The 25,133-nt window shown below is 36.2% G+C and overlaps 2 protein-coding genes across 2 annotated transcripts in view; both read left to right on the top strand.

The window, feature by feature from the left end:
• mgat4a (alpha-1,3-mannosyl-glycoprotein 4-beta-N-acetylglucosaminyltransferase A) overlaps positions 1-22,491 on the top strand; it is a 69,046-nt gene extending 46,555 nt beyond the window's left edge. The window contains exons 7-15 of the mRNA XM_073854994.1: positions 2,212-2,287; positions 8,012-8,126; positions 8,660-8,790; positions 8,946-9,053; positions 10,481-10,674; positions 16,900-16,978; positions 17,407-17,474; positions 17,784-17,889; positions 20,187-22,491. Coding sequence (XP_073711095.1) covers positions 2,212-2,287; positions 8,012-8,126; positions 8,660-8,790; positions 8,946-9,053; positions 10,481-10,674; positions 16,900-16,978; positions 17,407-17,474; positions 17,784-17,889; positions 20,187-20,213 — 904 coding nt within the window. The 3' untranslated portion in view covers positions 20,214-22,491. The remainder of the gene's footprint in view (positions 1-2,211; positions 2,288-8,011; positions 8,127-8,659; positions 8,791-8,945; positions 9,054-10,480; positions 10,675-16,899; positions 16,979-17,406; positions 17,475-17,783; positions 17,890-20,186) is intronic.
• Positions 22,492-23,748: 1,257 nt separating this feature from the next.
• On the top strand, positions 23,749-25,132 carry coa5 (cytochrome C oxidase assembly factor 5). The gene is made up of 3 exons (XM_055215668.2): positions 23,749-24,007; positions 24,458-24,541; positions 24,929-25,132. The coding sequence occupies exons 1-3, from the start codon at positions 23,906-23,908 to the stop codon at positions 24,968-24,970; spliced, it is 228 nt and encodes a 75-aa protein (XP_055071643.1). The 5' UTR covers positions 23,749-23,905; the 3' UTR covers positions 24,971-25,132.
• Position 25,133: the final 1 nt, after the last annotated feature.

Below are 25,133 nucleotides of genomic sequence, written 5' to 3'. Positions count from 1 at the left end.
GTGAAAATCATAAAAACTGGCAACTTAAAAAAAAATGCTTAAGAAATATGTTTGTCCCTATGACAATATTTAACTATATTATTTTTTGCATTACATCTTGCATTTTTGACACAAAGTGCAAGTAATAATTGTGTCACGTTGCAGCAACTCTATAAGATGAAACCGCACTTGTCACAATAAGACACAATGTCGTTTTGCTCCTAATATTTTTATTAGCTAGCTAATAACTAGTGGTTTCCCACATGATTTTCCAATATGATCAATGTTAAGAGATGCCTCAGCCAGCACAAAAATGTTTCCTGTAAATGGTTAATATTCATATCCCTTACATAGTGAGGATTAATAGTCTAAGGGGCGGTTTCCCGGACAGGGATTAGACTAGTCCTAGACTTAAACACTTTTAAGATCTCTCCAAACTGAAAACAACTTGCACTTACATATCCTAAAATACATCAGTGCCCTTTGTTTTACCCCAAAATGCACACAGGTAATGTTTTTAGTAAGGCATGTTTGTTAAAACTAGTTATATTTCCTAATTAAACTAAGGCCTAGTCCTGGATTAAGCTAATCCTGGTCCGGGAAACCGCCCCTAAAAGTTTAATTTAAACTAAAGCAATAAACCCCAAGAAGCAGTGGGTTACCAGTGCATTTTATAACAGCTAAGGGGCGTTGTTAGGCACGACGCGAAGCGGAGTGCCTAAACCCCCTTAGCTGTTATAAAATGCACTGGTAACCCAACGCTTCGAGGGGTTTATTGCGTTTATAAAACGGTTACTTCATATGCATAACGTTAGCGGGGTTTTATAAAATAAAACACAAATAAGTTGTAATTATATTAGTATAAATATTACTCTTCCGCCAAACAAAGTAGTTCCTCAGAATCAAGTGTGACTGAAACAGAGCGCAGTTCCCAACCAACAGAAATGCAGCAAAGACACAATGAAAATATGATTTAAGACTGTGGTGTTTATTTTTATAAATCAACATTCATCTAATTTATACATTAAACTTTATATCGTGCAACTGTTGAAGTGATGATCAAATATGCTTGGAAGCATGCTTAACTTTTTCCCCGTCAGCGTTTTTTTAAGTTGCCACCCAGTTTTAGTTGAATGTCTTACAGAAAAATTATCTTCTTTAAAAAAACATAATAAAAATAAAATATCAAATGAAAGAACAGTCCATCCGCTTTCCAACAACATCAAAAAACGTTTCATCCTACCTTTATTTGTTGTCTTATCAGTTATCACCTCTCAAATTTTCAGCTAAATGCGGAGATAATTCCATTTTTGTGAAGAACTTTGTAAGAGATCAGATTCAGAGCCTGATCAAAACACACGTCATGCTAAATCCACCACAACGCTGTTGTGTCGAGTGAATGCCTCAGTGTTTAAGTTGGGTAAGATTGCCATCTTTTGGATAATAGCGGAAATATCAATAAGACAAAAAAAACTTCAGAGAATGTTTTCTCTTTATTGACGAAATGTTTTATTTATTGACATTTATCTGGATATCGCCATAATTGTGCAAATGTAGAAAAATAAAAAAATGATTAAAGACTGTGGTGTTTATTTTCATAAATCAGTACACAGCAACAGTGGCGCAATGATACTTGTGATGCGGTCTGAACCGTGGGTTTACCGGGGTATTTTATCACGGCTTAGAACGCGTTTCAACCAATCAGAATGAAGAACCAGAACGAGCCGTTTTATAATGTCTTTTATGTTGCCAGTCCTTATAAAGTTACTGACCACTAGTGTGTAACTCACTTTCATGTACTCGCCAAAACAAATTTTGACTGACTGTGCATGTCTGCGTAGGTGTGTTAGCGGGTGTAACTGTCCGTATGCGTGATTTAAGTATGCATGTCAAACCTCTGTGTGCTATCTTATTCTCTGCAACAGACTCTTCTCTCATCCACTTTATCTCTCTCAAGTCTGTCTGATCAAAGGAAACAAGCAGCTTTGATGCTCCTCACATTAAAACTTCTTTGTCCCTTTTAAATATTAATACTTCCCTGAACATTTAACTGCAGAGGTCGAATGAATAACACAACTTATATAGTGTGTCTTGGCATATGAAGTGTGTACATGCATCGGTTTTCAGTTTCTGTCAGTCACATTCCACACAAACACCTGTCCTCTACAGGCAGGTTAACTTCTATGTATGTTTTTTTTCCATTCCAATGTAGTTGCTTTTTGTTTTTTGCAGATGGCGGACCAAACAGAACTTGGACTATTCCTTTCTGATGATGTACGCTGTCAACAAGGGAGTCTATTATGTCCAGGTAATAAAATCTAAAAGTTTAATGGTGAAATGTGTAGTTTGTGGTATAGAAATGTGGTATAACAGAAACAATCACCGTTTTCAAACAGGTCTTCCTAAACCTAGTTTGCAGTTTTTTGGAAAATTTAAACAAAATTATTTTGTAGTTTGAAATGGTAGTTCCTTTGTATTATACTTTAAAAAGTGTTTGAGCATAAACACTACATAACATAAACAAACATAAGAAAATAACACGCAATAATTGCAGATCTTATGTATAATTTTGTAAACATACAGTACTTAAACACTTTTTACTAGGGATGCACCGATAGGATTTTTTTGGACCGATACCGATTTAAACAAGACAACTTCTGGCCGATACCGATATTAAACACTTGTATACAATACTATACAATTGGTCTATTAGCTAGTTTAATTCTGCATCAAATTATTTTTACTGAACATGGATTGGATCTAATTAACATTCAACTGACCAACATAATAAGAGAGGCACAAATTAAGCTAAAACAAAAATAATAAGACAGCATGACAACCTTCAAAGGTGGTTTTTGCTATTCAGCATTTATTTTATTAACAACATTAACTCATTTTTTACATATAATGGGTTTCTTTATGCAGTTATTTAATAAACAATCGGTATCGGCCTTTCTCGTGCTATTGCTGATATGCCGATGGTTTCAAATTCATCAAAAATCGGCCGATAAATATTGCCGGCCGATACAGCGTGCATCACTACTTTTTACCCATAACATTTTTCCCATATTAAAGGCGGAGTCCACGATGTTTGAAAAACGCGTTGGAAAAGGAGACGGGCCGACTACCAAAACACACTTATAGCCAATCAAATCAAATACAAGGCCGGGTTGCGTATGTGTGGGGCGGGTCTATCAACAGAAGGTCCAGATTCTATTGGTGTAGGGGCGTGTTTGTTTAGGTGATTTCAAATATAAACATTGGCTTTCAAACATCATGGACTCCGCCTTTAAAATATCGTCCTGAATCCTTTTAAACCCAATGTCTATTGAACAATAATTTAATCTCATTCCTCGGTTTGGTTAATTTAATGGGTGTTTAATGTTTATAGTACTGTTGTTGCAATAAAAACTCAACAACACTATGTAGTTTTTTTACCTTTAAATAATGTCTCTAAAATTATTTCAGTGATAGAACAACTTTTAACTGGACAAATTGTACTGTTGCTGCAACCTGAGCAGCCTCCTAGCTGCTACAAGCACACTCTGAAAGTGGCGGTGGAGGGTAGGAAACACAGCCCCGCCCCTCCCCCTGCCTGCAGAAGAGTGTCTGATATCAGGCACTGTTGCGCTTTTCAACCACATGGGGGAGCTGTAAGTCATTTTACATGGAAACTACATAGTGTTGCTTTAAAATCTGGAAATGTAACAATATGTTGTTACCTAATCAACTTGAGCTACTTGTTGATGTCCTGCAAGTCCCTTGCCATTACAGGAGGTTTTACAGTGTTTTACTGTTACAATGTTTTAACTGGTTGTGACTTGATTTAAAATATTTCATAGACAACTTTGTTTATTTTAGCTTTTTATATGAAAGGAATAGTCTACTCTTTTGCCATATTTAACTATGTTATTACCTGAACTTAGACGATTAATACATATCTATCTTTTTTCAATGCGTGCACTGTACAGCGCGTCGTGAATGTGTTAGCATTTACCATACCATACCATAGGAATGAATGGGGCTAGGCTAAATGCTAACACATTCACAACGCGCTGTGCAGTGCACGCATTGAAAAAAGATAGGTATGTATTAATTCGTCTAGGTTGAGGTAATAACAGTTTAATATGGCAAAATGGTAGACTATTCCTTTAACTGTTATTATGCTAATGCTGAGAAGAAAAGTCCGCACACAGTAATCCTAAATGTGAAACATTTATTCAGTGCCGAAATAATCAAATGGCCAAAGATGCAAAGATACAAACGTTTCGGGCTTAGCCCATCATCAATGTTATTAGTCCACCTGACTCTGTGACGTAACTTATATATCTACGTATCCGCTACTCAGACAATACATACCATGTTTGCTTGTATAGAGTGTCTCTAATGGTAGATCACAGAACTTACACTTGAAACTTTTGAATGCAAATACACTTCTTCAATTTCTATTCAAATGCAACCTGATTAATCATGAATATCGTGTATGGACATACAAATACGTAGATACACAAAACATATATAGTCATATAGTTCCCCGAATTATCAGAAAACAAATTATATATAAAAAAATAAATATATATATATATATATATATATATATATATATATCTATATAACCATATGTTCAGCAATGTTATATAATATAACCATATATTATGTGCACGACACAGAGAATAATATCAAAGGACATACATCAAGACTCTATATATACCCATTATAGTTAGGGATGCTCCGATCAATGCCGATCTCCACTAAAAATACGTGGCCGATCACTATTCTGAATTGGACAGCCGATCTAATTACAGCTATTTCATGTACTACGGCTTTTAATCAGTAAGTCCTTATCGATCTAAAATCACTGTTAGTTTGAGTCGTTTATAACATGCATTTGAAAAAGCAACACTCGTCAAACATAATTATCAAACATATTCTTTATTATCATGAAAATACCTGAAAAGGTTTGAAGAACAGCAATATAAATATATCCTTCACCCATTTCATGGAGCTGCGTGTCATCACAGCTGCGTGTGTATTGTTCTTCGTCTACAGCGCATTTTGAGTTTCTGCACGAGAGCGCCCCCTGGCTTTTGGATGTAGCGGCATTTCGCCGTATTTCATTGAGAAACATAGCAAGCATTATCGGCCGATCGATCGGAGCATCCCTAATTATAGTCTATGCTGTGAATGAAGAAATTCTCAAAACAAACAGATACACCACTGTTTCCCAAAATATCATTACAAAACCAGAATGGTTCACAAGAAACATGATAAATTTAATTCTTCGTTTAAACCGCCCGGATGCATGTTTACCTTAGGATTAACTTTCAAATATCAAAACATATTTTAAAACGTATTTGCATTTCTGGGGCCGGTTGCACCAGCTGTGCGTAAGCTACAACGTAGCCTAGTTATGACATAAATGGGCACTAAGTTACAACTTATGCACTACTAAATGTTTTTGCGTTGCACCATTAAACTTAGTTTAAACGTAACAATATGTTGTAACTAAATATTTACGGAAGCCTCTGTCCATGAATAACGGTCGGAATAAGATGTCAGCCAGATTAGATCACATCGATGAGCTCGTAATTGATTATAAAGAGCTGAGAGTTCGTCAAGGAGTTTTCAAGAACTGTTTTGTTTTCTGTGTATCCATTAATTAAGATTTTCTTCACGACTGAAATTTTTCTTGTTTATTTTCTATTCCATGTGTGGGATAGATATTTTCAATTAAAAGTGTAATGTTTTGAGGCCAATAACGTTTTCTTTAAAGTCTTTTTAACTTTCAGTTTAGGCCAGTCAAGAATGTGTTTGAAATTACGTGCTGTTCAGACTATTTCCTGTTTACCTATTAGAAGGCTTGTGATTGGGTTAAGAAAAATAGATGTCATTCTATGCGACTACGCATTACTTTACGGAGAGCTTACGACCTACTAGCTACATTCTGCCTTAAGAATAAATGCTGCAACTGAATAAAGTACAGGGTTAGTTATCAACTAGCTAGTAGTTACTAAGCCTCTAAGAACTTAACTAAGGGGACTAAGAACTTACGAACGACTGGTGCAACCCTACCCTGCTTAATTGGTTAGGCTTCAGTTATGTTTCTGTTACTGATGTGAATATTCCCAAAAGACACAGTTTGGATTTTAAGCCGTTGTCATGGGAACTTGTCATGGGTTGTTTGGGGATTTTTGTTTTTATCAGGTGACATTTTACAATTGGGAATACGGTCAGCGGGAAGATTTCTGACAGTCAAGAGCAATTAATCTTTATTTTTTGTGATTCAAATTTTTACAAAAGCAATCTCTCTCTCTCTCTCTCTCTCTCTCTCTCTCTCTCTCTCTCTCCTCCTGCAACACAGTCAGAGTTTTATTAAATAATATCCTGTCTCTTTTCAGTTTTATAATGGCATTTGATAGTGCCCCATTTTTAAAGCTCAAAAAAGAACACCCATCCATCAAAAACTAATACATACAGTTATTACATTTCTTCTAAAATGGGAAGCTATGGGTTTTTGTAAGGAAACATTTATATTGGCTAAGTAACTTATATTTTTTTAGGTTTCACGTTTAGACATTTCTAAATTTGTGATTATAATCACACAAACGCAGGGCCACACGACCACCAGAGCTGATCGCGGCTACTTTAAACCGCATTCAGACAGCCAGCGATGTTATCGCTGTGTGTCGCCCGTCTCTTTCAATGAGGCGTTTCTTAATCTGCTAGTCATAAACAAATAAGTACCATCCACGCCAGTAACTGACGACAGAAGGATGAGGTGAACTCCACTGCTTCGTTCTCATTGGTAGTCGCTCTCGAAATTCGCTCGACATTTGCATAAAGTAAAACTTTTCTTCGCTGAACACGCCCATACGGTCGCCAACGGTCACTTACGCTCGTGCCGCCGGAAGTCGCCCGGTTTCCATTGAAATGAATGAGATTGCATCTGTCTCTGCTACTGCTGGTCGCTGGCTGTCTGAATGGGGCGTTAGTCAGTCCTTGTGTTTATACCAGACACGTCATGGCAGGTTTCAGAAGTGTCCCAAAAACATCTTTTTGCACAGCTTCACTAAAATAGGTGCTTAGTCTAATTTTGATGCACACCGTGTCCAATCCTCAGTTCAAATACAAAAAAGTCAAAATAAACAACCTGTGCAGACTCCAGCTTGAGCCAGCAATGAATAAACGGACGACCAGAGGTTCATCCTTGAATTAAAAAAAAACAGGACTTTTAAGATTATTAAGTTTGTCTGTAGGCTTTACAGCACAAAAAGTAGGACATATCAATATAGACCAATAAACTAGACCGTTCAACCATTTATCCACTATGGTAGAATGCCAAGAATCAAGAAAACTGGCAAATTCCCATGAATCCAGTTGCTTTGCGTCTGAAAGATTTCTAGTTTCAAGTTTAGTGTTTAAGGTTTCGAGTGGTACTCATGGAAACTGTGGGCATCTGTGAGCTTTGAGGTTTAAGTGTCAGTCTGAAGATGTCTGACACTTCAGTGTTCACTTTCATTTTACTGAAGCTTTGTATCTATGTGTTTGGATTAAATGTCATTTATGTCTGACCTTTTCACATTTTCCCAAGAAAAGCAAAAACCTCATCATTTGATATTGTGTCGTCACGGTGCATTCATTCAAGTCTGTCTCATTCTCACATGCTCATGTTTGTCTGTCTGCATGTTGGCTATACCCAATATCTTAATTTCATCCACTTTTTCTTGATTTTCTCTGTGCTGTGCCAATAAACCTCTCCAGTGTCCTCATGTCCTTGTGCTCTCTATACACGCTGTGCTGTCCTAGGAGAGGGGAAAGGTATTGCTTTCATCTTTTTTGTAACTTTAGTTACACAAGGGTATAGTACATGCGCTAACTTTGTTCAGTTGTGTTTTTGTTAGCGTATGGAGCGTGTGTGGGTTTGTTTTATCTTTTTCCAGGTTGCTTGTGAGAGAGAGGTGATGTTTGAAGTATGTGTAGCTTTTTTGATCTCTTGTGTATGATTCATATCTATTTCCTGTTCTTCTTTCAGTTAGAGGACGATATCGTTGCCAAGCCGAACTATTTTGCCACCATGAAAAACTTTGCCCTACAACTCTCCTCCGAGGACTGGATGATCCTCGAGTTTTCACAGCTTGGCTTCATTGGTGTGCCTCTAATTTATAATATTGTTATTATTTATCAAGTTTTAAATAATTTAAAATGGATAAGCTAATGCAGCGCTTCAGCTCTATTCATATTTAATAAGCTGATTAATATTTCATACATTTTATATCGATTACAGTCTTTTAAAACAAATAAAAGCATGCTTTTAGCATTTACTCACCCTGTCATTTCCAACCTGTATGACTTTTTGTCTTCAATGGAACACAAAGCAGATGTTGATCGAAACATAAAATCCAAAAAATTACCATAAAATGTGACCCTGTCTGTGAAATCCAGGCTAAAGTTTAAATTATTTTCAATTATTGATTTTACATTGATTTCAATGTTTGTCATGACCTTACAGGCAGGGTCATAAATTTCTCCCTTTGTGTTCCACAGAAGAATAAATGTTGGCATGACAAAAACCTGAGTATGAGTAAATGTTGACAATATTTATTTATTTTTAGGTGATTTGTAGACTTTATTGGCATTGGTTATGAATCCAGACTAAGACTTGTCTGTTTTTCCATTTCAGGAAAGATGTTCCAAGCCCCGGATCTAAATCTCATAGTGGAGTTTATCTTCATGTTTTATAAGGAGAAGCCCATTGACTGGCTGCTGGATCACATACTCTGGGTCAAAGTTTGCAACCCAGAAAAGGATGCTGTAAGTTCATACGAGTTTCATACGGATGTGTACAACGCCTCTGTTGTGGTCAAGACGGACCAGAGCTTTTCACACCTCTGAAAACATTTTACACTCATTTGAACTCAGTTGTACATTACAATGTGTTTATGTCCCCTACTTATTTTTCGCTTTAGAAACACTGCGAGAGACAGAAGTCTAGTCTGCGTATTCGTTTCAGGCCGTCTTTATTCCAGCATGTTGGTTTGCATTCCTCCCTGGCTGGGAAAATCCAGAAGCTCACGGTAACTCTTATTTCACAAATCTTCTTTGCCACTGTGGTGTGTTTCATCAGGTTTTTGTTGCCTGAACTTTTGCTCCGGTTATACATTGTATTAAAATCCGTCTTTGGTGGTCAGCCAAGACACATTATCATTTACACCTGGTAGTCTCAAATGTGTCTAACTTGTCATTTGATTTCAAGTGAAGAAGCTCTGATTTCAGGACTATGCATCACTTCTTATGTTGGAACCATAATGCTGCGGTTACACCAACCGCGGGTCAAAAATCGCGTCTACTGCACCTAGTTTGCCGCTTGAACAGTTTGAATGCATTCAAATGCTTGCATTCAAAAAGCAAGCATTTGACGCGCGTCAGAGGCAAAATTTGCTTCTTGTGGTTGGGGCAAGTGCTATGCAGTTGTCTGTTTGCAGGAAGGCTGATGTTGATTGTGCATTTATCGAGAGAGTTACCAGTTTGTATTTGGTCACCTTACTATAGAGGGAAAATAAACAGCACGGGTCGATAAACGTCACATGACTCAAAAGAGAAGTGTGTATTTACAACTTACCAGGTTGCCCAATGTCCTTACTGACACTCACAAGCGAGGTCCTTTTTATTCCTGTCTCTATAAAAATAAGAACTTGTCGTATAGCTCCGGGTGACTGCTCACGGACAATATCAAGCATTCCTTCATGTTGAATGATTCCGGGCAGGCTGCCGCCACAGCAGCAAGCAGGCTCCTGATTGGTTAACGCAGCGCGAAAATCCGCCGAAGTTCAAATTTTCAATTCGGGCGTCAGCCGCAAATTCGCGTCAAACGCAAAATGCACAAAAAGCACCATTCGCACCGTGAGACCTTTACATTGACTCAACATTGAAATCACTCCCGCTTGACGCCTCACCGTGGCCTTGTGTAAACACAGCATTACTTTTTATGTCGCTCATATGACATGACATACAGTATATTGTGTTACCGAACTTTGAATCCAGAATCTAAGGCTGAAAACACACACGTTGTATGTGTGTTACAGCCAAAAACTTGACAAATATACTTTAATCTCATTACAAAAGTGACCTTACGGACAAAGTGCAATATATGATTTATAAGGGAGTAGAGTACTGTCATGCACTGTTTTTCTAGGTAACAGTACAATGTGATTTGCCAAATGTGTTACTGACTACATCAGAATGTGGTTTAAGTGATGCTGTGTAGTTGTGATCGCCTGAGACAATACCAGGTGTAGACTATTTTTTTCCATTTAAACATATTTTACCTTCCTGTTTTCCTTTAGTATCCTGTTTTCTTGTGCATAACTGTTTTTCTTCAATTGCTGACCTTTTCCTTAATTGAGTTTGCTATTATAAGTATCGTATTTTGGAGAAAAGTCAACGCAAGGCGTCACCTGCATCTGTTGGCTGCAGTCCTGACTTCCTCTGTTTTCTTGAATAGGATAAAGACTTCCTGAAACCTCTACTGCATAAGATCCACGTGAACCCACCGGCTGAAGTTTCCACCTCTCTTAAAGTGTATCAAGGCCACACGCTTGAGAAGACCTACATGGGCGAGGACTTCTTCTGGGCCATCAATCCAATGGCTGGAGACTACGTCCTGTTCAAATTTGATCGACCGGTCAACATAGAAAGGTCAGTGGTTGCACTTTTTTTTTCGAGCAAAGTTAGTCACACAGAAATTACAGAAAATACACAGAAAATGCGTCCAGGATTTATCCGGGATTGTTTGATTTTTGGTTAATTCACACTGGCAAAGCTTTTGCGGAATCTGTGCGTGCATTTGCATGTTGTAAAGACGTGACGTTTTTAAAATCCTGCACTTAGGCTGCTTCAACTTAATTTATCAATCTAACTTAAAAAACGCCATCTTACGACAGGGTTCACGTGTGAGTCATGAAACATTCATATGCCGCCAATCTCATGGTAAAAATGATCGTACAAATAATCAGTTTAGTAAGTTAAGGTAGTTCGGTTTGTTTAGTAAGGTTAAGTTAGTTTACTACTTAACTTGGTAAACTAACTTACCTTAACTAACTAAACTAAGTTAACTAATTTAACTAACTAAACTTAACTTTACCTAACTTAACTAGCTAAACTAACTATACTGACTAAATTAACTAACTAAATTAACTTGATAAGTTTTTCCCACAGCATCTGAAGTTTGCTTATTACTATTATTAGTAGTAGTAGTATTATCCGTGATTTCTCTCTTGCATTTTTGTTTATGACAAGATCGTAAGGAGCACGTGATGCACTGTTCTGTCGTATTGGTGAAAGATCTCAGCTTCAGCACGGACATTTGTAGAGCTCCCTGATCTCTGCTTCAGTCCAGTTTGTTGACATTTCTTTAGTTGTGAGTGTTGATCTGCTTTTAAATCTCTGTGGCAAAGAGCTGAACCTTCTGGTTGCATGACACACTTCTGGTTGTTTCTGGTTGCATGACACACGCTTTCTCACTAGCACGCCCCTTACTGCATTGTTTCTGGGTCTTGTTCATACAGAGGCCTTTCCCTGAATGTTACGGGAATGTTACTAGGTCCTGTTTACGGGAGCGATCCCAGAACATTTACAGGGCGTGTTTGTGTTCACACAGAAGCCTCTTCAAAGTGATGTCTAAATGGGGTTTAGGAGAGATGCAAGCACATGGATACACACACAGACAAACAAACGTGTTTATCCATCATTTTATTTTTGTATGTACTATATGGAACGCTTTTTTAACAGTTTTGTCATGCTTGGATAAATAATGCGAAAAATTTTTTATCCCAATCCATGGCTAAGTATGTAGATAAACACATGAAAGTTGTTTACTTTAATTTGTTGTAAAGAAATGTATTTAATTAAAAACTTTTTCATATTGTAATGTTTTCTTCCCTTTAATCCTCACCTTCTCTTAAATGTGAGAGTCAGAGAGCTTTAATCAGAAGAAATCAGTCCCACTTCTCCATGTCACGCTGTCCTCACAGGGGAGTAGAGGTGTCTAATGAGAAGCTTCTAAAATAAGCTGCAAACAAAACCGCTGCAGGGGAAGAAAGAAAGTGAGAGAGAGAGTGTGTGTGTGACCGAGATAGATGGAGAGGAACGTGTGATGTAATGGAGAAACTATAGAGCAGATAAAGATCTAATAACTTTACATGCAATTTTTTCCAAAAGACGGCAAGTATAAAACCCTGTTTACACCTTCTCAAAACATTTTGACAAACAGATTTACATGATAACAGTGTACTAATATCAAAGGTTTTTGGGCCAGATTTACAAACATCTTGCATCAGCACCATCTATTGGCAAGTCCCCATGAAATTAAAACTGACAATTATTTATAAATTAAAACGGACTTATTTTTAAATGAAATATTGCAGTGTTTATTATAAACAATTATCTGTGTCGAGCAGGGCCGGTTCTAGATATTTGGAGTCCCTAGATTTCTGTTGGAGGCCTCTTACACCCTTCTAATTTTCAGAATAATGTGAGAAACTGTTTTTTTTTCTACTCCGTAAGAAATAATTTAAGCACTGCAGTTATCAAACATGTTTTTTCACATTTACTTTTTTTAAGTTAACCAATGGATTAAATTTATATTAAAATTCAATCAAAAATTATGCAAAACCACATGTGTTAAACATTTTAAGGCAGGTAAAAATTGTTGTTGTTTTGGATGCAGTAATTTATAAAAAAAAAAAAATTTGTGGAATAACACAGGATAACAGATTTACTTTCTCAAAAGTGTAAAATTAAAAAAAGACACTACATTTGCATAATTTTAAATAATGTTTCAATAAATATGCATCATGCTTTCATGATTTGAAAACTAAAATAAAGTGTTGAGGACCTACAACATATACAGACTTATTTTTTTACTTTATGTACTTCCAGTTTTGTATGCCGTTTGACTTAAAACCTTTTTAACTTGACTATTTTGATAGTCAGCTCCCCACACGATGCTATCTTGCACACGCGTTAAGTTTCTAACCAGAGTCAGCGACATCCTGAAATGATGTTGTTACACAGAACAAAGCCAAGGTTATTTTTAAAATGCATTATTTCAAAATACCTGCATCATGTGCTGCACTGTCTTGTATGCCAGTTTTGCTAAGCAGGAAACAAAGGACGTGATAGCTGCTTTCAGCGTCACTTAAAGTCGGTCAGCTGCAGAGATTGAATGCTGTTCATCTAGGTTTCTTCAACTTAATTTATCAGTCTAATGTAGAAAACACAATCTTACAACAGGGTTAACCTAACTAAACTAACTTACTTGCCTAACTTTACCCAGCTTAACCTAACTTAACTAGCTAAACTTAACTAAATTAACTAACTTAACCATGTAAACTAACTTAACATAACTTAACGAGCTAAACCAACGTAACCTGACTAAACTAACTGTAACTTTACCCAACTTGACTAACTAAACTAACTTTACTTAACTTTACTTAACTAACTAAACTAAGTAAACCAACTAAACTAAGTTAACCTGACTAAACTAACTTACCTTACCTAACTCTAGTCAAGTTAGTTAAGTTTAGTTAGTTTAGTTAGTTAAGGTAAGTTAGTTCACTAAGTTAAGATATGTTAAGTTTAGTTTAGTTAGGTTAAGTTGGTTTACCAACCCTGAAAATGTGCTTCCGCCTTCTTGTGGCAATAACTCTCTAATGTCAGCTAGATGGCTTGACTGGGATCATCTGTTAACTCCACCCCTCCAAATGTCAGTTTGCTGCAAGTTTCATTTCTGAATTTAACACCTACTTTTCTATATCCAATCAATTCAAATTGGAAAACACAAGCCATGCCCACTTTTTTAGAGAAATGCATCACAATGCGGAAGTAAAATCGACTTCCAGTACACAAGGTCTTCAAAGTATTACAAAGATTTACTAAAAACACACAGAGAAAAATAAACACACAAATGTTTTTGTGACTGATCTTATTGCATATGCATTTGTAGGAGTTTTCGTTTAGATGCAAAATTGATGATGTGGTTAGCGCTCGTCAATGTACTGGTATTTGCGGCATTATTTACCCAAAATGCTTAACCATTTATCGCTGCTCTTGCCTTTTTTTAAATTAGATTTTTGCGCCACCTACAGAAATTTCCACTCCCATCTACACTTTTCAGAAATTGCTATTTTAATGCTAATTTGCCCTGTTTAGTAAATTTGGCCCTTTAAGGTTAAGGTTCCGATTGACATGGATCCACAAACGATTAGCAAAAGTGCTTTATACATCAGGGCTTGACATTAACTTTTTGAGGAACTTGTCCTTCGGACAAGTACATTTATGTTTCACTTGTCCATGCACAAAAGTCACTTGTCCGGGTAAAGATTTATAATATCAATTTTTTGTGTGTTTTGTTAATCAGTGGCGGAGCAAGGGATTTTTCATAGGGGAGGCCAGGCAGGGGCCAGCAGTTACTCTGGGGTGGCACATAAAATCTCTATCATTCAACCTTAAAATACTATTAAGTATTATAGGTGCGTTAATCACAATGTTGTGTAACATACAATTGCTGCAATACTTTAATTTGTATTAAAATGAATTGAGATTAACATACAATTTATAGTCATAATTCAACCTCAGGTTTTTTTTTACTATTTAATCAAATAAAACTTTTAAAATTGACTTTGAAACCAGAATTTATATCTCCAATTGCTGAAAAAATCATAGAAACCAGAAAATCACGTGAATTTTGTAGGCCACTGAAATGTATTTTACTAAGATTCATTTGGCTGCTTCTTGCTAGTCTTTCTGAAAAAGGATGCTATATCTGCTGCCTTTCTCTTCATTTTTCCCACATTTCAATGATTGTCTGACATTAAAACACTAAAGCAAAACATAAAAAAATTACCATGTTTTAAAAAACGTATTAGGGTAAATGTATCTAGATTATCTGTTATATATAAAATCATTCTTAAACCTAGCATTTACGCTGTAATGTTTGTGTGGGATTTTTAAATACAGTGACGAACTCTGTCAGATTTAAATCGGCTGTCGCGCGGCGCGCACACATACATAGTCACGCTGGAAGAGAGATTCTCATTATAAAACATATTCTTAAACAAGATTTTAAGCCCATTCCGAACTTTAGAAGAGAAAAATACGGACTTAAATCGGTTTTTTTGACACACAGGGATGAAAACTCGGTTGAAGTGCCTGTCATTTATATATTCACGCCGGAGCCTGAAGAAACATCACTCTCCACTCCACTCCATGCCATCCCGCCCCTCCGTGTTTGGCGATCAGGTTTCATGCGCTCGCAGCTTGTTTAGTAACAATGAACAGTAAGCTGTAAAACGTGTGTGTGTGTCGACACGCTGTGCTCTCTGTTCAATGTTCCGCTCTGTGTTTGCGCTGCGCGTTCTGCTCTGTCGTTAACGGCACATAACGTTAAGTAACACTGTTTGAAATTTAACTTGTCCAGTCGGAGAACTAATTTTCTCTTACACTTGTCCTTCAAAAAATCCACTTGTCCCGGACAAGCCTTAATGTCGAGCCCTGCTGCATGTCAGGTCAGTTTGTCACAAAATGTCTGAACATGCACATACATGCGTATGACATCACCGTTTTTACAAATTTGGGTTTTCGTAGTTTGCACAGAGACGATACCGGTATTAGGGGTGGGCCGATCCAATACTTTGGATCGGATATCGATCTTTTTTCTTTTTTTTGCTGGTTCGGATATCGGAATAACAGGGCCAATCCAAATTCGATACTGTGCTTTACTTGTGGTTGTTAGTGTCATGCTATAGAAAGTCAGACTATTATAAAAGCACCATTAACATTTTTATACACTATATTCAAAGTCTTCCTAATATATTCAACAGGTTTATGCGAAAAACAATTTTTTATATATGAAGATATTTAAGGTAAGATCGGTATAGGTCGATACTCAGAATTCAGTTATCGAAATCGGATCGGTAATGGAAAACGTGGATCGGCCCACCCTTAAACAGTATCATTCTTAAAAACTTGCTTTTTAAAACCTGTTTTTAAAAGTTTATGTTTGAACAACTAAAATGCATAAAACTCTTACTACTTATTTTATTAAAGGATGCCCTTTAGTTAAATGACTCATCAGAAACCATCATGTTTGTAGTTAGTTTTAAAGATGCAATGTTGGACTTTTAGAAGAGTCTCTTGACAATAATGCAATAAAATCTACATAACTATATTATCATTGGTGTATAAAGACCTTCCATAATGAACTGTACTGTTTTATTACCTGACAATGAGACGCTTTATCTTCATACACCCTTTTACATGAAAGTCGCCGTCGTGTTTCTACAGTAGCCCTAAACAGACAAACTGCCCTACATTTTTTAAGGCTAAACTGTTGTGCAGCATCTAGGGCTGCCTACTTACATGTCAATCATATATTTTCTAAAACCAGGTACAAGCCGGATCTATACAAGAGAAAGAGAGATCAAGCTGCTTCCCTAATAGACACCGACAGAGAGTTATGTTGTATAAAAACATGCAGTCATTAATGTTCTTGTCTAGCAAGGTCTTGACCTGTTCAGAGTGTTTGAGTATAAACAGTGCTAACAAGATGAGCTCTCAATTTACTTATGTGTGACTAGATTTAATTAACAGCTTCAGTAGAGCCGCGTGTGTGTGTGTGTGTGTGTGTGTGTGTGTGTCTGTGTGTGTGTCTGTGTGTGTGTCTGTGTGTGTGTGTGTGTGTGTGTGTGTGTGTGTGTGTGTGTGTGTGTGAGTGTGTGTGTGTCTCACTTTTCTAAGCTAGCCTCAAAACTTTCACACTTCTTGCCCATGTCCTGCAAGTGTGTGTACATGCGTGTAAACGCATATTCATGAGTTTGTGCCTGTACATGAATATTCATTAACACTCAGGCTTTTGATTGGCAGGTTCCTTTTTCGCAGTGGAAACCAGGAGCACCCTGGAGATAAAATCGAGAACACTACTGTCGAGATCCTGCCCTTCACGGTAAGACCGCACTCTCAATTAGATCCATAAAGTTTTCCCTAAATGTCCTAACAAACCCTGGGGTGACAGATTTGTCGGAGTCTAACCGAGGGTTAACGGGGATATCTTGTATAGGTCTCCTGTGCATGCTGCTATTCACGCTCATTTAAGTCAATATCAGTGATAATGAGGCAGTCTACTACCACCCCGCTGTGATACACAGCTTAAACAACTTTTAAATTGGCTTTGATGTTTGTTCGTGTAGACTTCCCGTGAATAAATGAGACCGGTTATACGTCTAAGTTTGACTAAATGAGTTTGTGAGCTAGGTTTTGCTTATAATTTCATCAAAGTTTACTAACATTGCTTTCAAAATTGCGTATAACTTTGTTAGCGGCCAGCATGAAGGCTCTATAATTGTGTCTAAATGAGAATTTGATCTCTTAAAGGACACTGAAGTGAAGACCAAAGAGAAATACAAAAGAACAGAGGACCGCTTTTATAAAATTGCTGAGTTATTAGATGCTTGCTCACACCTGCAATTTTGAGAGTATAATACATGCAAAGACAGAAAGCAGTTTTTCCAAATAGTAAATGTATGGATTTTGTGTTTAAAGGGATGTGTAAATTTAGTAAGGACTCATACATAGTTATACACAATACTTGCATTACATTTACCTTAACACATTTATGCTTACAGTGCTATACAACATAAACATGTCATGCTACTTTGTGAAATACACACGTTTGGTCAAAGCAGGACTTTGTTGTTGTTCATGAACTCATTTACAAGCCAACAATATTTCTGTCTGTCTTCAGCTGAGTTTGAGAAGGGAGTGGCAGAAGGGACGCTTGATTCGGCCTTTAATCCTGTGGTGGCTGTACGTCTCTCTGTCCAGAAGGACTCTACTGTGTGGGCAATACTTAGTGAGGTATGCTTGCTGTTTTTGGGCTTTGATTAGTCATATACACCCATTCTTTTTGTTAATGAGTGTTTTCTGGACTGTATTCACTAATTCAACTTGGTTGGGATTGCCATGGGGCGTTAGTAAGAACGCACACACTGTAAAAACATACTTTTTTATTTAGTATTTTTGTCTTGTTTTCAGTACAAATATCTACAAATTCTTAAATCAAGATGCATTTTCTTGATGAGCAAAATGACCAGAGAAAATAAATCTAGCTTTTAGACAAAAAGCATAACATTTAAGTGAATTTATGCTTAAATTAAGCAAAATAAAATCTGCCAATGGGTTAAGGAACTTTTTTCTTGAAACCCTTCTCAAGAAAAATTTTAAGATTTTTTTCTTAACCTATTGGCAGATTTTTTTTGCTTGTTATAAGCACAATTTGATTTGTTGTTTTGTCCAGTTTTGATTTGTTCATTTTTTCCACAGTACAGTTTTTTACCATCAAGTCACGTTAAACGTTTAATGCGGAAGATGACAAACACGCGTTTTACTGCAATTTGGGGGTCATTTTTATATTAATTGCAGGCCTCTCCTGTTCATTTAAAAGCAAATATCATCATTATTGGGCTATATAAAATTTTCACAAATAGTACTGTAAATGTAAGTCCAATTTGACTGGTGTGATTTACCCGGGTGTGCCTCATACATCTTGAAAAGTGAAGTCTCTGGCTCTTTGATCGCCCCCTAGTTGCTGCCTGCAGTACAAGTCATAAACCCCGCCCTCTCCATTCAAACGAACGGGACTCGGTTCAAAATAAAAAATATTTTGTTAAGGAACTATATTTTATGGCGTAATAGCACTTTTGGGAGTACTTCGACTCGCCTGAAAAGTCCGCTCCCCTTCTCACTCTCATAATGGGAGAGGGAGGGTGTTACTGCGCCGAGTCGAAGTACTCCCAAAAGTGCTATTACGCCATAAAATGTAGCTCCTCTTTTAAATGCGCTTAGAAAAGCGCTACGTTTTATTTTGTAACACCAAACTTGCTCGTATAACTTACTCGTCTTAAATAGGAAAAACGTTGATGTGTTTGGTCACTTCTAACTTTATCTCTAAATGGTACCATTGAATGAATGGGGCTAAGCTAAATGCTATCGAAGCGTCGCAGCGCGCTCCAGCGCTTACGTGCACGCACACAGATGATAGAGGGATGTATCAACAATTCTTAGTTAAGGTAATAACATATTTTAATATTGAAAATGAGTAGACTATTCCTTTAAGTGATTTTGTGCATAAAACAAGCACAATGAATTTTTCTTGAATTTAGTGGTGGATTTTTATGGCAGAAAATCACTTAAATATGATATTTTTGTCTAAAAACTAGACTTGTTTTTTGGGTCTGATATATGTTCAATTGTTCATTTTTGTGATAAGTTTAATTTTAGCTAGTAATTTGATGCTATAGAAACAGGGCGTGTTGTTATGATTGACATTTGTGATAGACAGCTTCTCTAAGCGGACTCTCTGAGCTTCGAGGGAATGTTAAAGATATAACTACTTATTTTCGATTTCTGTTATTTTAAACTGACAAAATGAGTTGTATTTAACTTACCATATTTTAGCAAACTAGTCAATTGAGACGTTCAAGGTGCGTGGTTCAATTGGGCACACAAGCGTTTGGGTGGAAGTTTGATAACACTTGCTTCACCTCCGGGTTCCATGGACGATTCATTCTGCACATGGCCTGGCACCAAACTGACGTTTTCGCATAACATGGACATTTTGCCTTCAATTCATTAATGGAAGGAAGCAACGTTGTGTTGTCCATCTTTTATTACAGTCTATGGATGTATCGCATTACACAACAAACTAACAATTCAGTTGTAAAATACTTTCAATTGCGATGATGAAAATAGGTATAAATATTAATAAAACACGCATATTTGGCATTGGGACAGGCATCAAATGAATTCACAAATGAGAATGAATAGGAGAATGAGGAATGTTTGTAACCGAGCCCCATTGACTCCCATGGTAGGATAAAATAATACTATGGAAGTCAATGGGGTTTTTGATCTGTTTGGTTACAAACATTCCTCAAAATATTTTCCTTTGTGTTCATCAGAATAGCAAAATTAATACAGTTTTGTATCAACATGAGAGTGAGTAAAAATTAAAGAATTTTCATTGTTGGATAAAAAAATCCCTGTAAGACCAAAAATATGAATGCTGCATTGTGAAAATTGACCTTATGTCTTTTCATTTTTGGATGTGTCTAGATGTCATGATTTACTAACAGATGTGCTTTTTCTTTTTATAGATTCACATCAAGAGGATACCTGGGTAACTACCCCCACACTAACTGATGTCCTGATTGATTATGTATGAGGCGATGTGCTGTCCCACACACATCACTGCTGCTTTAAAGAGAAAGTGACATTGCATGGAAGGAGCCAATCTCTTAAAATGAACCTTACTTTATTTTCTTCCCTTCTCAGACTGAATTTTCCTCACTTTTCTGCATTTCGTCTTTCTCCGATAACTTCGCCATGTCTTCGCAGTTTTAATTTTTTCTACTTTCTTAATTTCTGTTGTGTAAATGTGACTACTACTGTACAGAAAAAGACACTTTTTTCAATGGATTGTTTCCAGACGTTTAATCTGGAATCATGAAGAATTGCAATCGTTGCTGTCAATAAGGATTGTAGGCTCAACCAATGCTGGAGAAAATGTGATGCATCCTACTGATGAAGAACATTCACGGCACTCGTGGACCATAGGTGACCTCAGATAACGGCTGGAGAGATGGGAAAACAGAAGTTTTTGCTTCTAAGAAGTATTTTGGTTGGTTGGTCTCTAATGATTTGTTTTTAGGTTTTAGGATGTTGATATTTGGCAAAAAAAAAGTTTAGAAAAATCTTGAATTTTATTGTATTGTTTGACAAGATAATTTCTAAAAATTAAAGGCAGCATATCTTAGACCTCTACCTGGTCAACGAAAGTGGCTTTTTTGGTGTCGGTTTATCGTCAACCAGTAAATCACTCTGAAGGTTTATATTGCTGTTGTTAATATTATGACGATCTGTGAAGGTGAATTAATTTATTTCAAATAAATCTTTAACAAGAGGTAAATCATTTTATTTTATATTCATCGGAAATGTATGACGTGACAGAATTTATTGCTTTTGGGTGATTGTGGCTTAACTTCATGTTAGTTATCTTTGTATAATTCTGAAGGGTGCAGGGCCGCCCACCTCTGTGCCTTATCGTCCAGCGTTCCCAAAATAAAGGGATCTGGAAAAGGACTGCCTTGCGCCCTTTGTCAAAATGCTATACAGTAGATCTTTTGTTATGTGTTTGCTTAACTGAAGCTTTAAAGTTTAGAGCATGTTCATATTTATTTTCCAGAGGACCAGAGGTTTGGGCATTTTTCATTTAATATATCATCTTGTCAGATAGAAAAGGTTTTCCTGTCTATGGCCATATTTGACGCTGTATCATACACATGAGTATTTGTAATACGTTCAGTGGGATATGAGCAGGCTCGGACAAAATCTGCACTGATTTGGGGAGAAGTCTGTGAAATGGGTCTGTAATGTGGGTAAACAGTTTTAAATCGAGTTAACAGTACTTCTTTCTTATAAGGTAGTTCAGCTGAAAACACCATTCATTCGAGTTAGTCAAAATATTTTAAAAGAAGCATTGAAAGGAGCGTTTGTACAACTATATGACCGACTGGCATTATAATACTGCAGAGCTTTCTGTAAAGTCCCGTTGCCACAGATTAACCGTTTGTGGTCATGAGCAAAATATTACTAGAACTGTAGATTTATAATGGTGATAAAAGGAAAATGAACATTTCTGCTAATATATATATTTTTTGCAATATTAGCTTGATCCACAGAATCGGGTTGTATTGTTTTTATATTGTAAAGTTATGGGTCTGATTTATTTTGCATGTAGTTACTGGCTTTGAGAAATGATGGTGTTGTAACTACTGTACAAGTTTTCCAAGTGCTGTCATCTCATGTGATTGTATATATCTTTAATATGATGAATGGTTATAAAGGTTTAGTTTTGTCCTCCCCTTTATGCCTCATTGCAGCGCTCATACATTTTATTTACCTACTACTCCCATGATTTTGTGACTTGAGGTAACTTGAGTTTGGATGTGAAATGCAAAGTTTGTTAAGCCAATGTACTGTTATACATGTTTACACTTTGATCTCTCATGAGGGGTGAGACAAAAATGTTTCCTTAGGTTAAGTGTCCCGTAGAGCAATGTATCATCCTTTGCATCTTGTTGTGAGATCTGGGTAATGAAGAAGTAAAAACTGGTGTGAATTTTACCCATCCAAAGAGAGTGTTTGGCAAAATTGCTGCATTTACGTCAGATTTGTGTTCATGCCCTCTAGTTAAATGCTCATGTGAGGTTTCCAGACACATCTTGGCTTTATCTGGGATCTGCATATATTTGTCTTTAAACTTACAAACTTGCATTGAAATGAATCATGAAACATGTCCCTTACAGCTGCACCCTTAAGGTGCATTCTGGACTTTCATGTGCCTTCATCTGTCTTTTTCCTGCTCTTACGTTGATTTTAATAAACTGTTCTGAAATAAAACAGTCTTGACATGATAATTTTAATCAGTTTTATATGTAACCAACTATGTGACGTTGAAAATGTTTGGCCTTTATTAGGTATGTGGATCAGCTGATGTGTGATTTATGGTGTTTTAAGTGTGTTTAATTTAGTATATTCTTAAAATTGTATATTGTACAGTTGCCCCAAAACAAAAGGACCACATTTGTATAAGACATATGAGAATTGTTGCATTGGATAGCTACATGTATGACATCCGTAAACATAAGATGCTAGTTTTAACCCAATGTCATATTTTTAACTGTACATTTACTGCTTAAAAAGTTTGAAAAAAAAAGGTGTGCATCAATTTCTTTATTATGCCCCTTTTATATATTTTACTAATTCGATACAGTAAAAATAGAAATGCCTACTTTCACAGTCCACTGTATTTCAGGTTCAATACAAAAATTGCGTTGTTTTGATGACATCATCTGGTCAATATAATTGATAGAAATAAATATAAAACGTATATTGTATTAAATAAATGTATATATTCAATTTGATGTATTTTTATATTATATAAATACCTTCTGTATTAGATTCTTAGTTAAATACTTCTGGCAGCATTGATGTCGATATCATGCATGCTATGTATAGGATGACGACAAGGTGTGTTTGACTTCATGTGGCGCCGCAAGAACTGACAGCCGATGACGTCGACTTACCGCGAGAGAGATTCAAAATTCGCCTTCCCCGTATGATTTCTCCAGTTTCTCTCGCGGCGCTTTGACGTCTTTATGTCATTTATTTTTTGATTGCCAAAATGTACAGGCATTTTGGAATTAATGTTTTTCTGTCTTATCAACTAAAATTAACACAGTCATAACATTTAATATGAAATATATTATTTGTTACTTTGAGAATGATAATAAAAACATTTACAATTTGGTAAATTTCTTCATTTTGTATGGCAAATTCTTTATTCATAAATGTAGATTGTTAAAATCTCATCCTTTACACCTGGTTTTCTTAAAAGAAATCCCTCTTTTAATAAAGTCTCTTTAAACTTGTAAAAAATGTAAAAGGTACATGTATTGTTAATGTCTATGAGTCTGTATTTGGCGTCTTGTGAATGTCTTCTATTTTACTTTTTTAACTATTTTGTTTTTTTGTTTTTGTTATTCAACTTTGGAAGTTTCTGTTTTTGATGCCTGTTTTGTGTATTGATGTTCATATGTTACAAAAAGAAGATGTTGAATATGACTGATAAGAGCCTACAATTCCCACAATGCATTTCACGTCCACTTCCGATGGTGCGTCATACTCAACATGGCCGCTCTCATAACAGTAGTCTCGTAACAGTAGTACTTGTTATTAGCTTGTTTTGTCTTTTTCATTTAAGATTTCTATCGCCTTCTTTCGCTTAAACTTGCTCGGATGAAAGCTCTACAGAATGCCCAAATATTACGAGGATAAAGAGGAAGATGGCCGTGCATGCGCTGGAATCAGAGAGGATTTTAAAGCCTGTCTCCTTCAGCATGACTGTGTGGTGAAGGTAACACCATAATTTAAAATCAAATATATTTATTCCTGCTTTATCGTGCTTTTTACTAAAAAAAAAAAGAATTTACATTCGATTCTTTAATTTTATTTAAAGTAAGTTACGCAAACACAGTTAAAGTCCATTCCACTATGGCTGAGGCGTTTGGCTGCCCCACAACTTCGAGTATAAAACTCTAAGCAACATTTCGTCTTTTTTATGATCCTATATTTACATCTAAAAGTTTCTGTTTTTGTTATTCATTAGATTAGTTAAGTAGATATGAAAATATAACCACAGGTATATTTAGCTCAGCTGAACTAATGCCAAGGTCACGAGGTAGATTTGGTACACAAATAAAATGTAATATAATTTTTGTCAGTAATTTACACTTTTTCCTGAAAACTACAACTTCTAGTGAGGTTAAGAAAATTTTAAGCTGATGCTGGTGTTCTGTGTCCACAGGACGGCAAGACGCCCAGTGAGTGTCTGAAGGAGGGACATTGCAAAGGTTTGCATGTGGCTTTCTTTGAGTGCAAGAGATCCATGGTGAGTACACCTGCTGCTGAGATTCTTGATGTATAAAATCACCTTTTGCCATGTTATTATAATGTACCTTGAAATAAATATATGATAATGGCTGTGAAAACCCATCTAAAGTCATTTAGTGATTTACATTATGCAGGATCATGTAGAAAAGGGTAAAGAACATTCTGTGAAAAATAACCATGATATCTTTAATATTAACTCAGACCATGTCAAACTTTGATGCTCCTATCCTAATTTCATAATTAGATTTTGAGCCCAGATTTCAGTGTTACTTATGATAAGGGAATGTTTAATAAACTACAACCATGTGCAACTTCTAACATTGTCAAATGCTTTTATATTTAAAACTTTTGAAAGTTTATATTTACAACTTATTTTTTCTTATAGCTGGACACACGATCTCGATTCAGAGGCAGAAAGGGATTCTGAATAACAACTCCTGTATGTTTATTGTGAAGATAAAGCATGAACAGAAGACGTTAAGACAGAAATCTTTCATGTATATGCAAATATTAAAATACAGACTATTGATTTGAGTGCTATGAACTGCATCAATATAAAATCATTAAATAAAAATTCTTCAATTCTGAAC

This window comes from Misgurnus anguillicaudatus, chromosome 17 (assembly GCF_027580225.2).
Source record: "Misgurnus anguillicaudatus chromosome 17, ASM2758022v2, whole genome shotgun sequence".
Lineage (NCBI taxonomy): Eukaryota > Metazoa > Chordata > Actinopteri > Cypriniformes > Cobitidae > Misgurnus > Misgurnus anguillicaudatus.
Note: the sequence above shows the minus strand (reverse complement) of the source record. Positions and strands in the feature narration are given on the sequence as shown.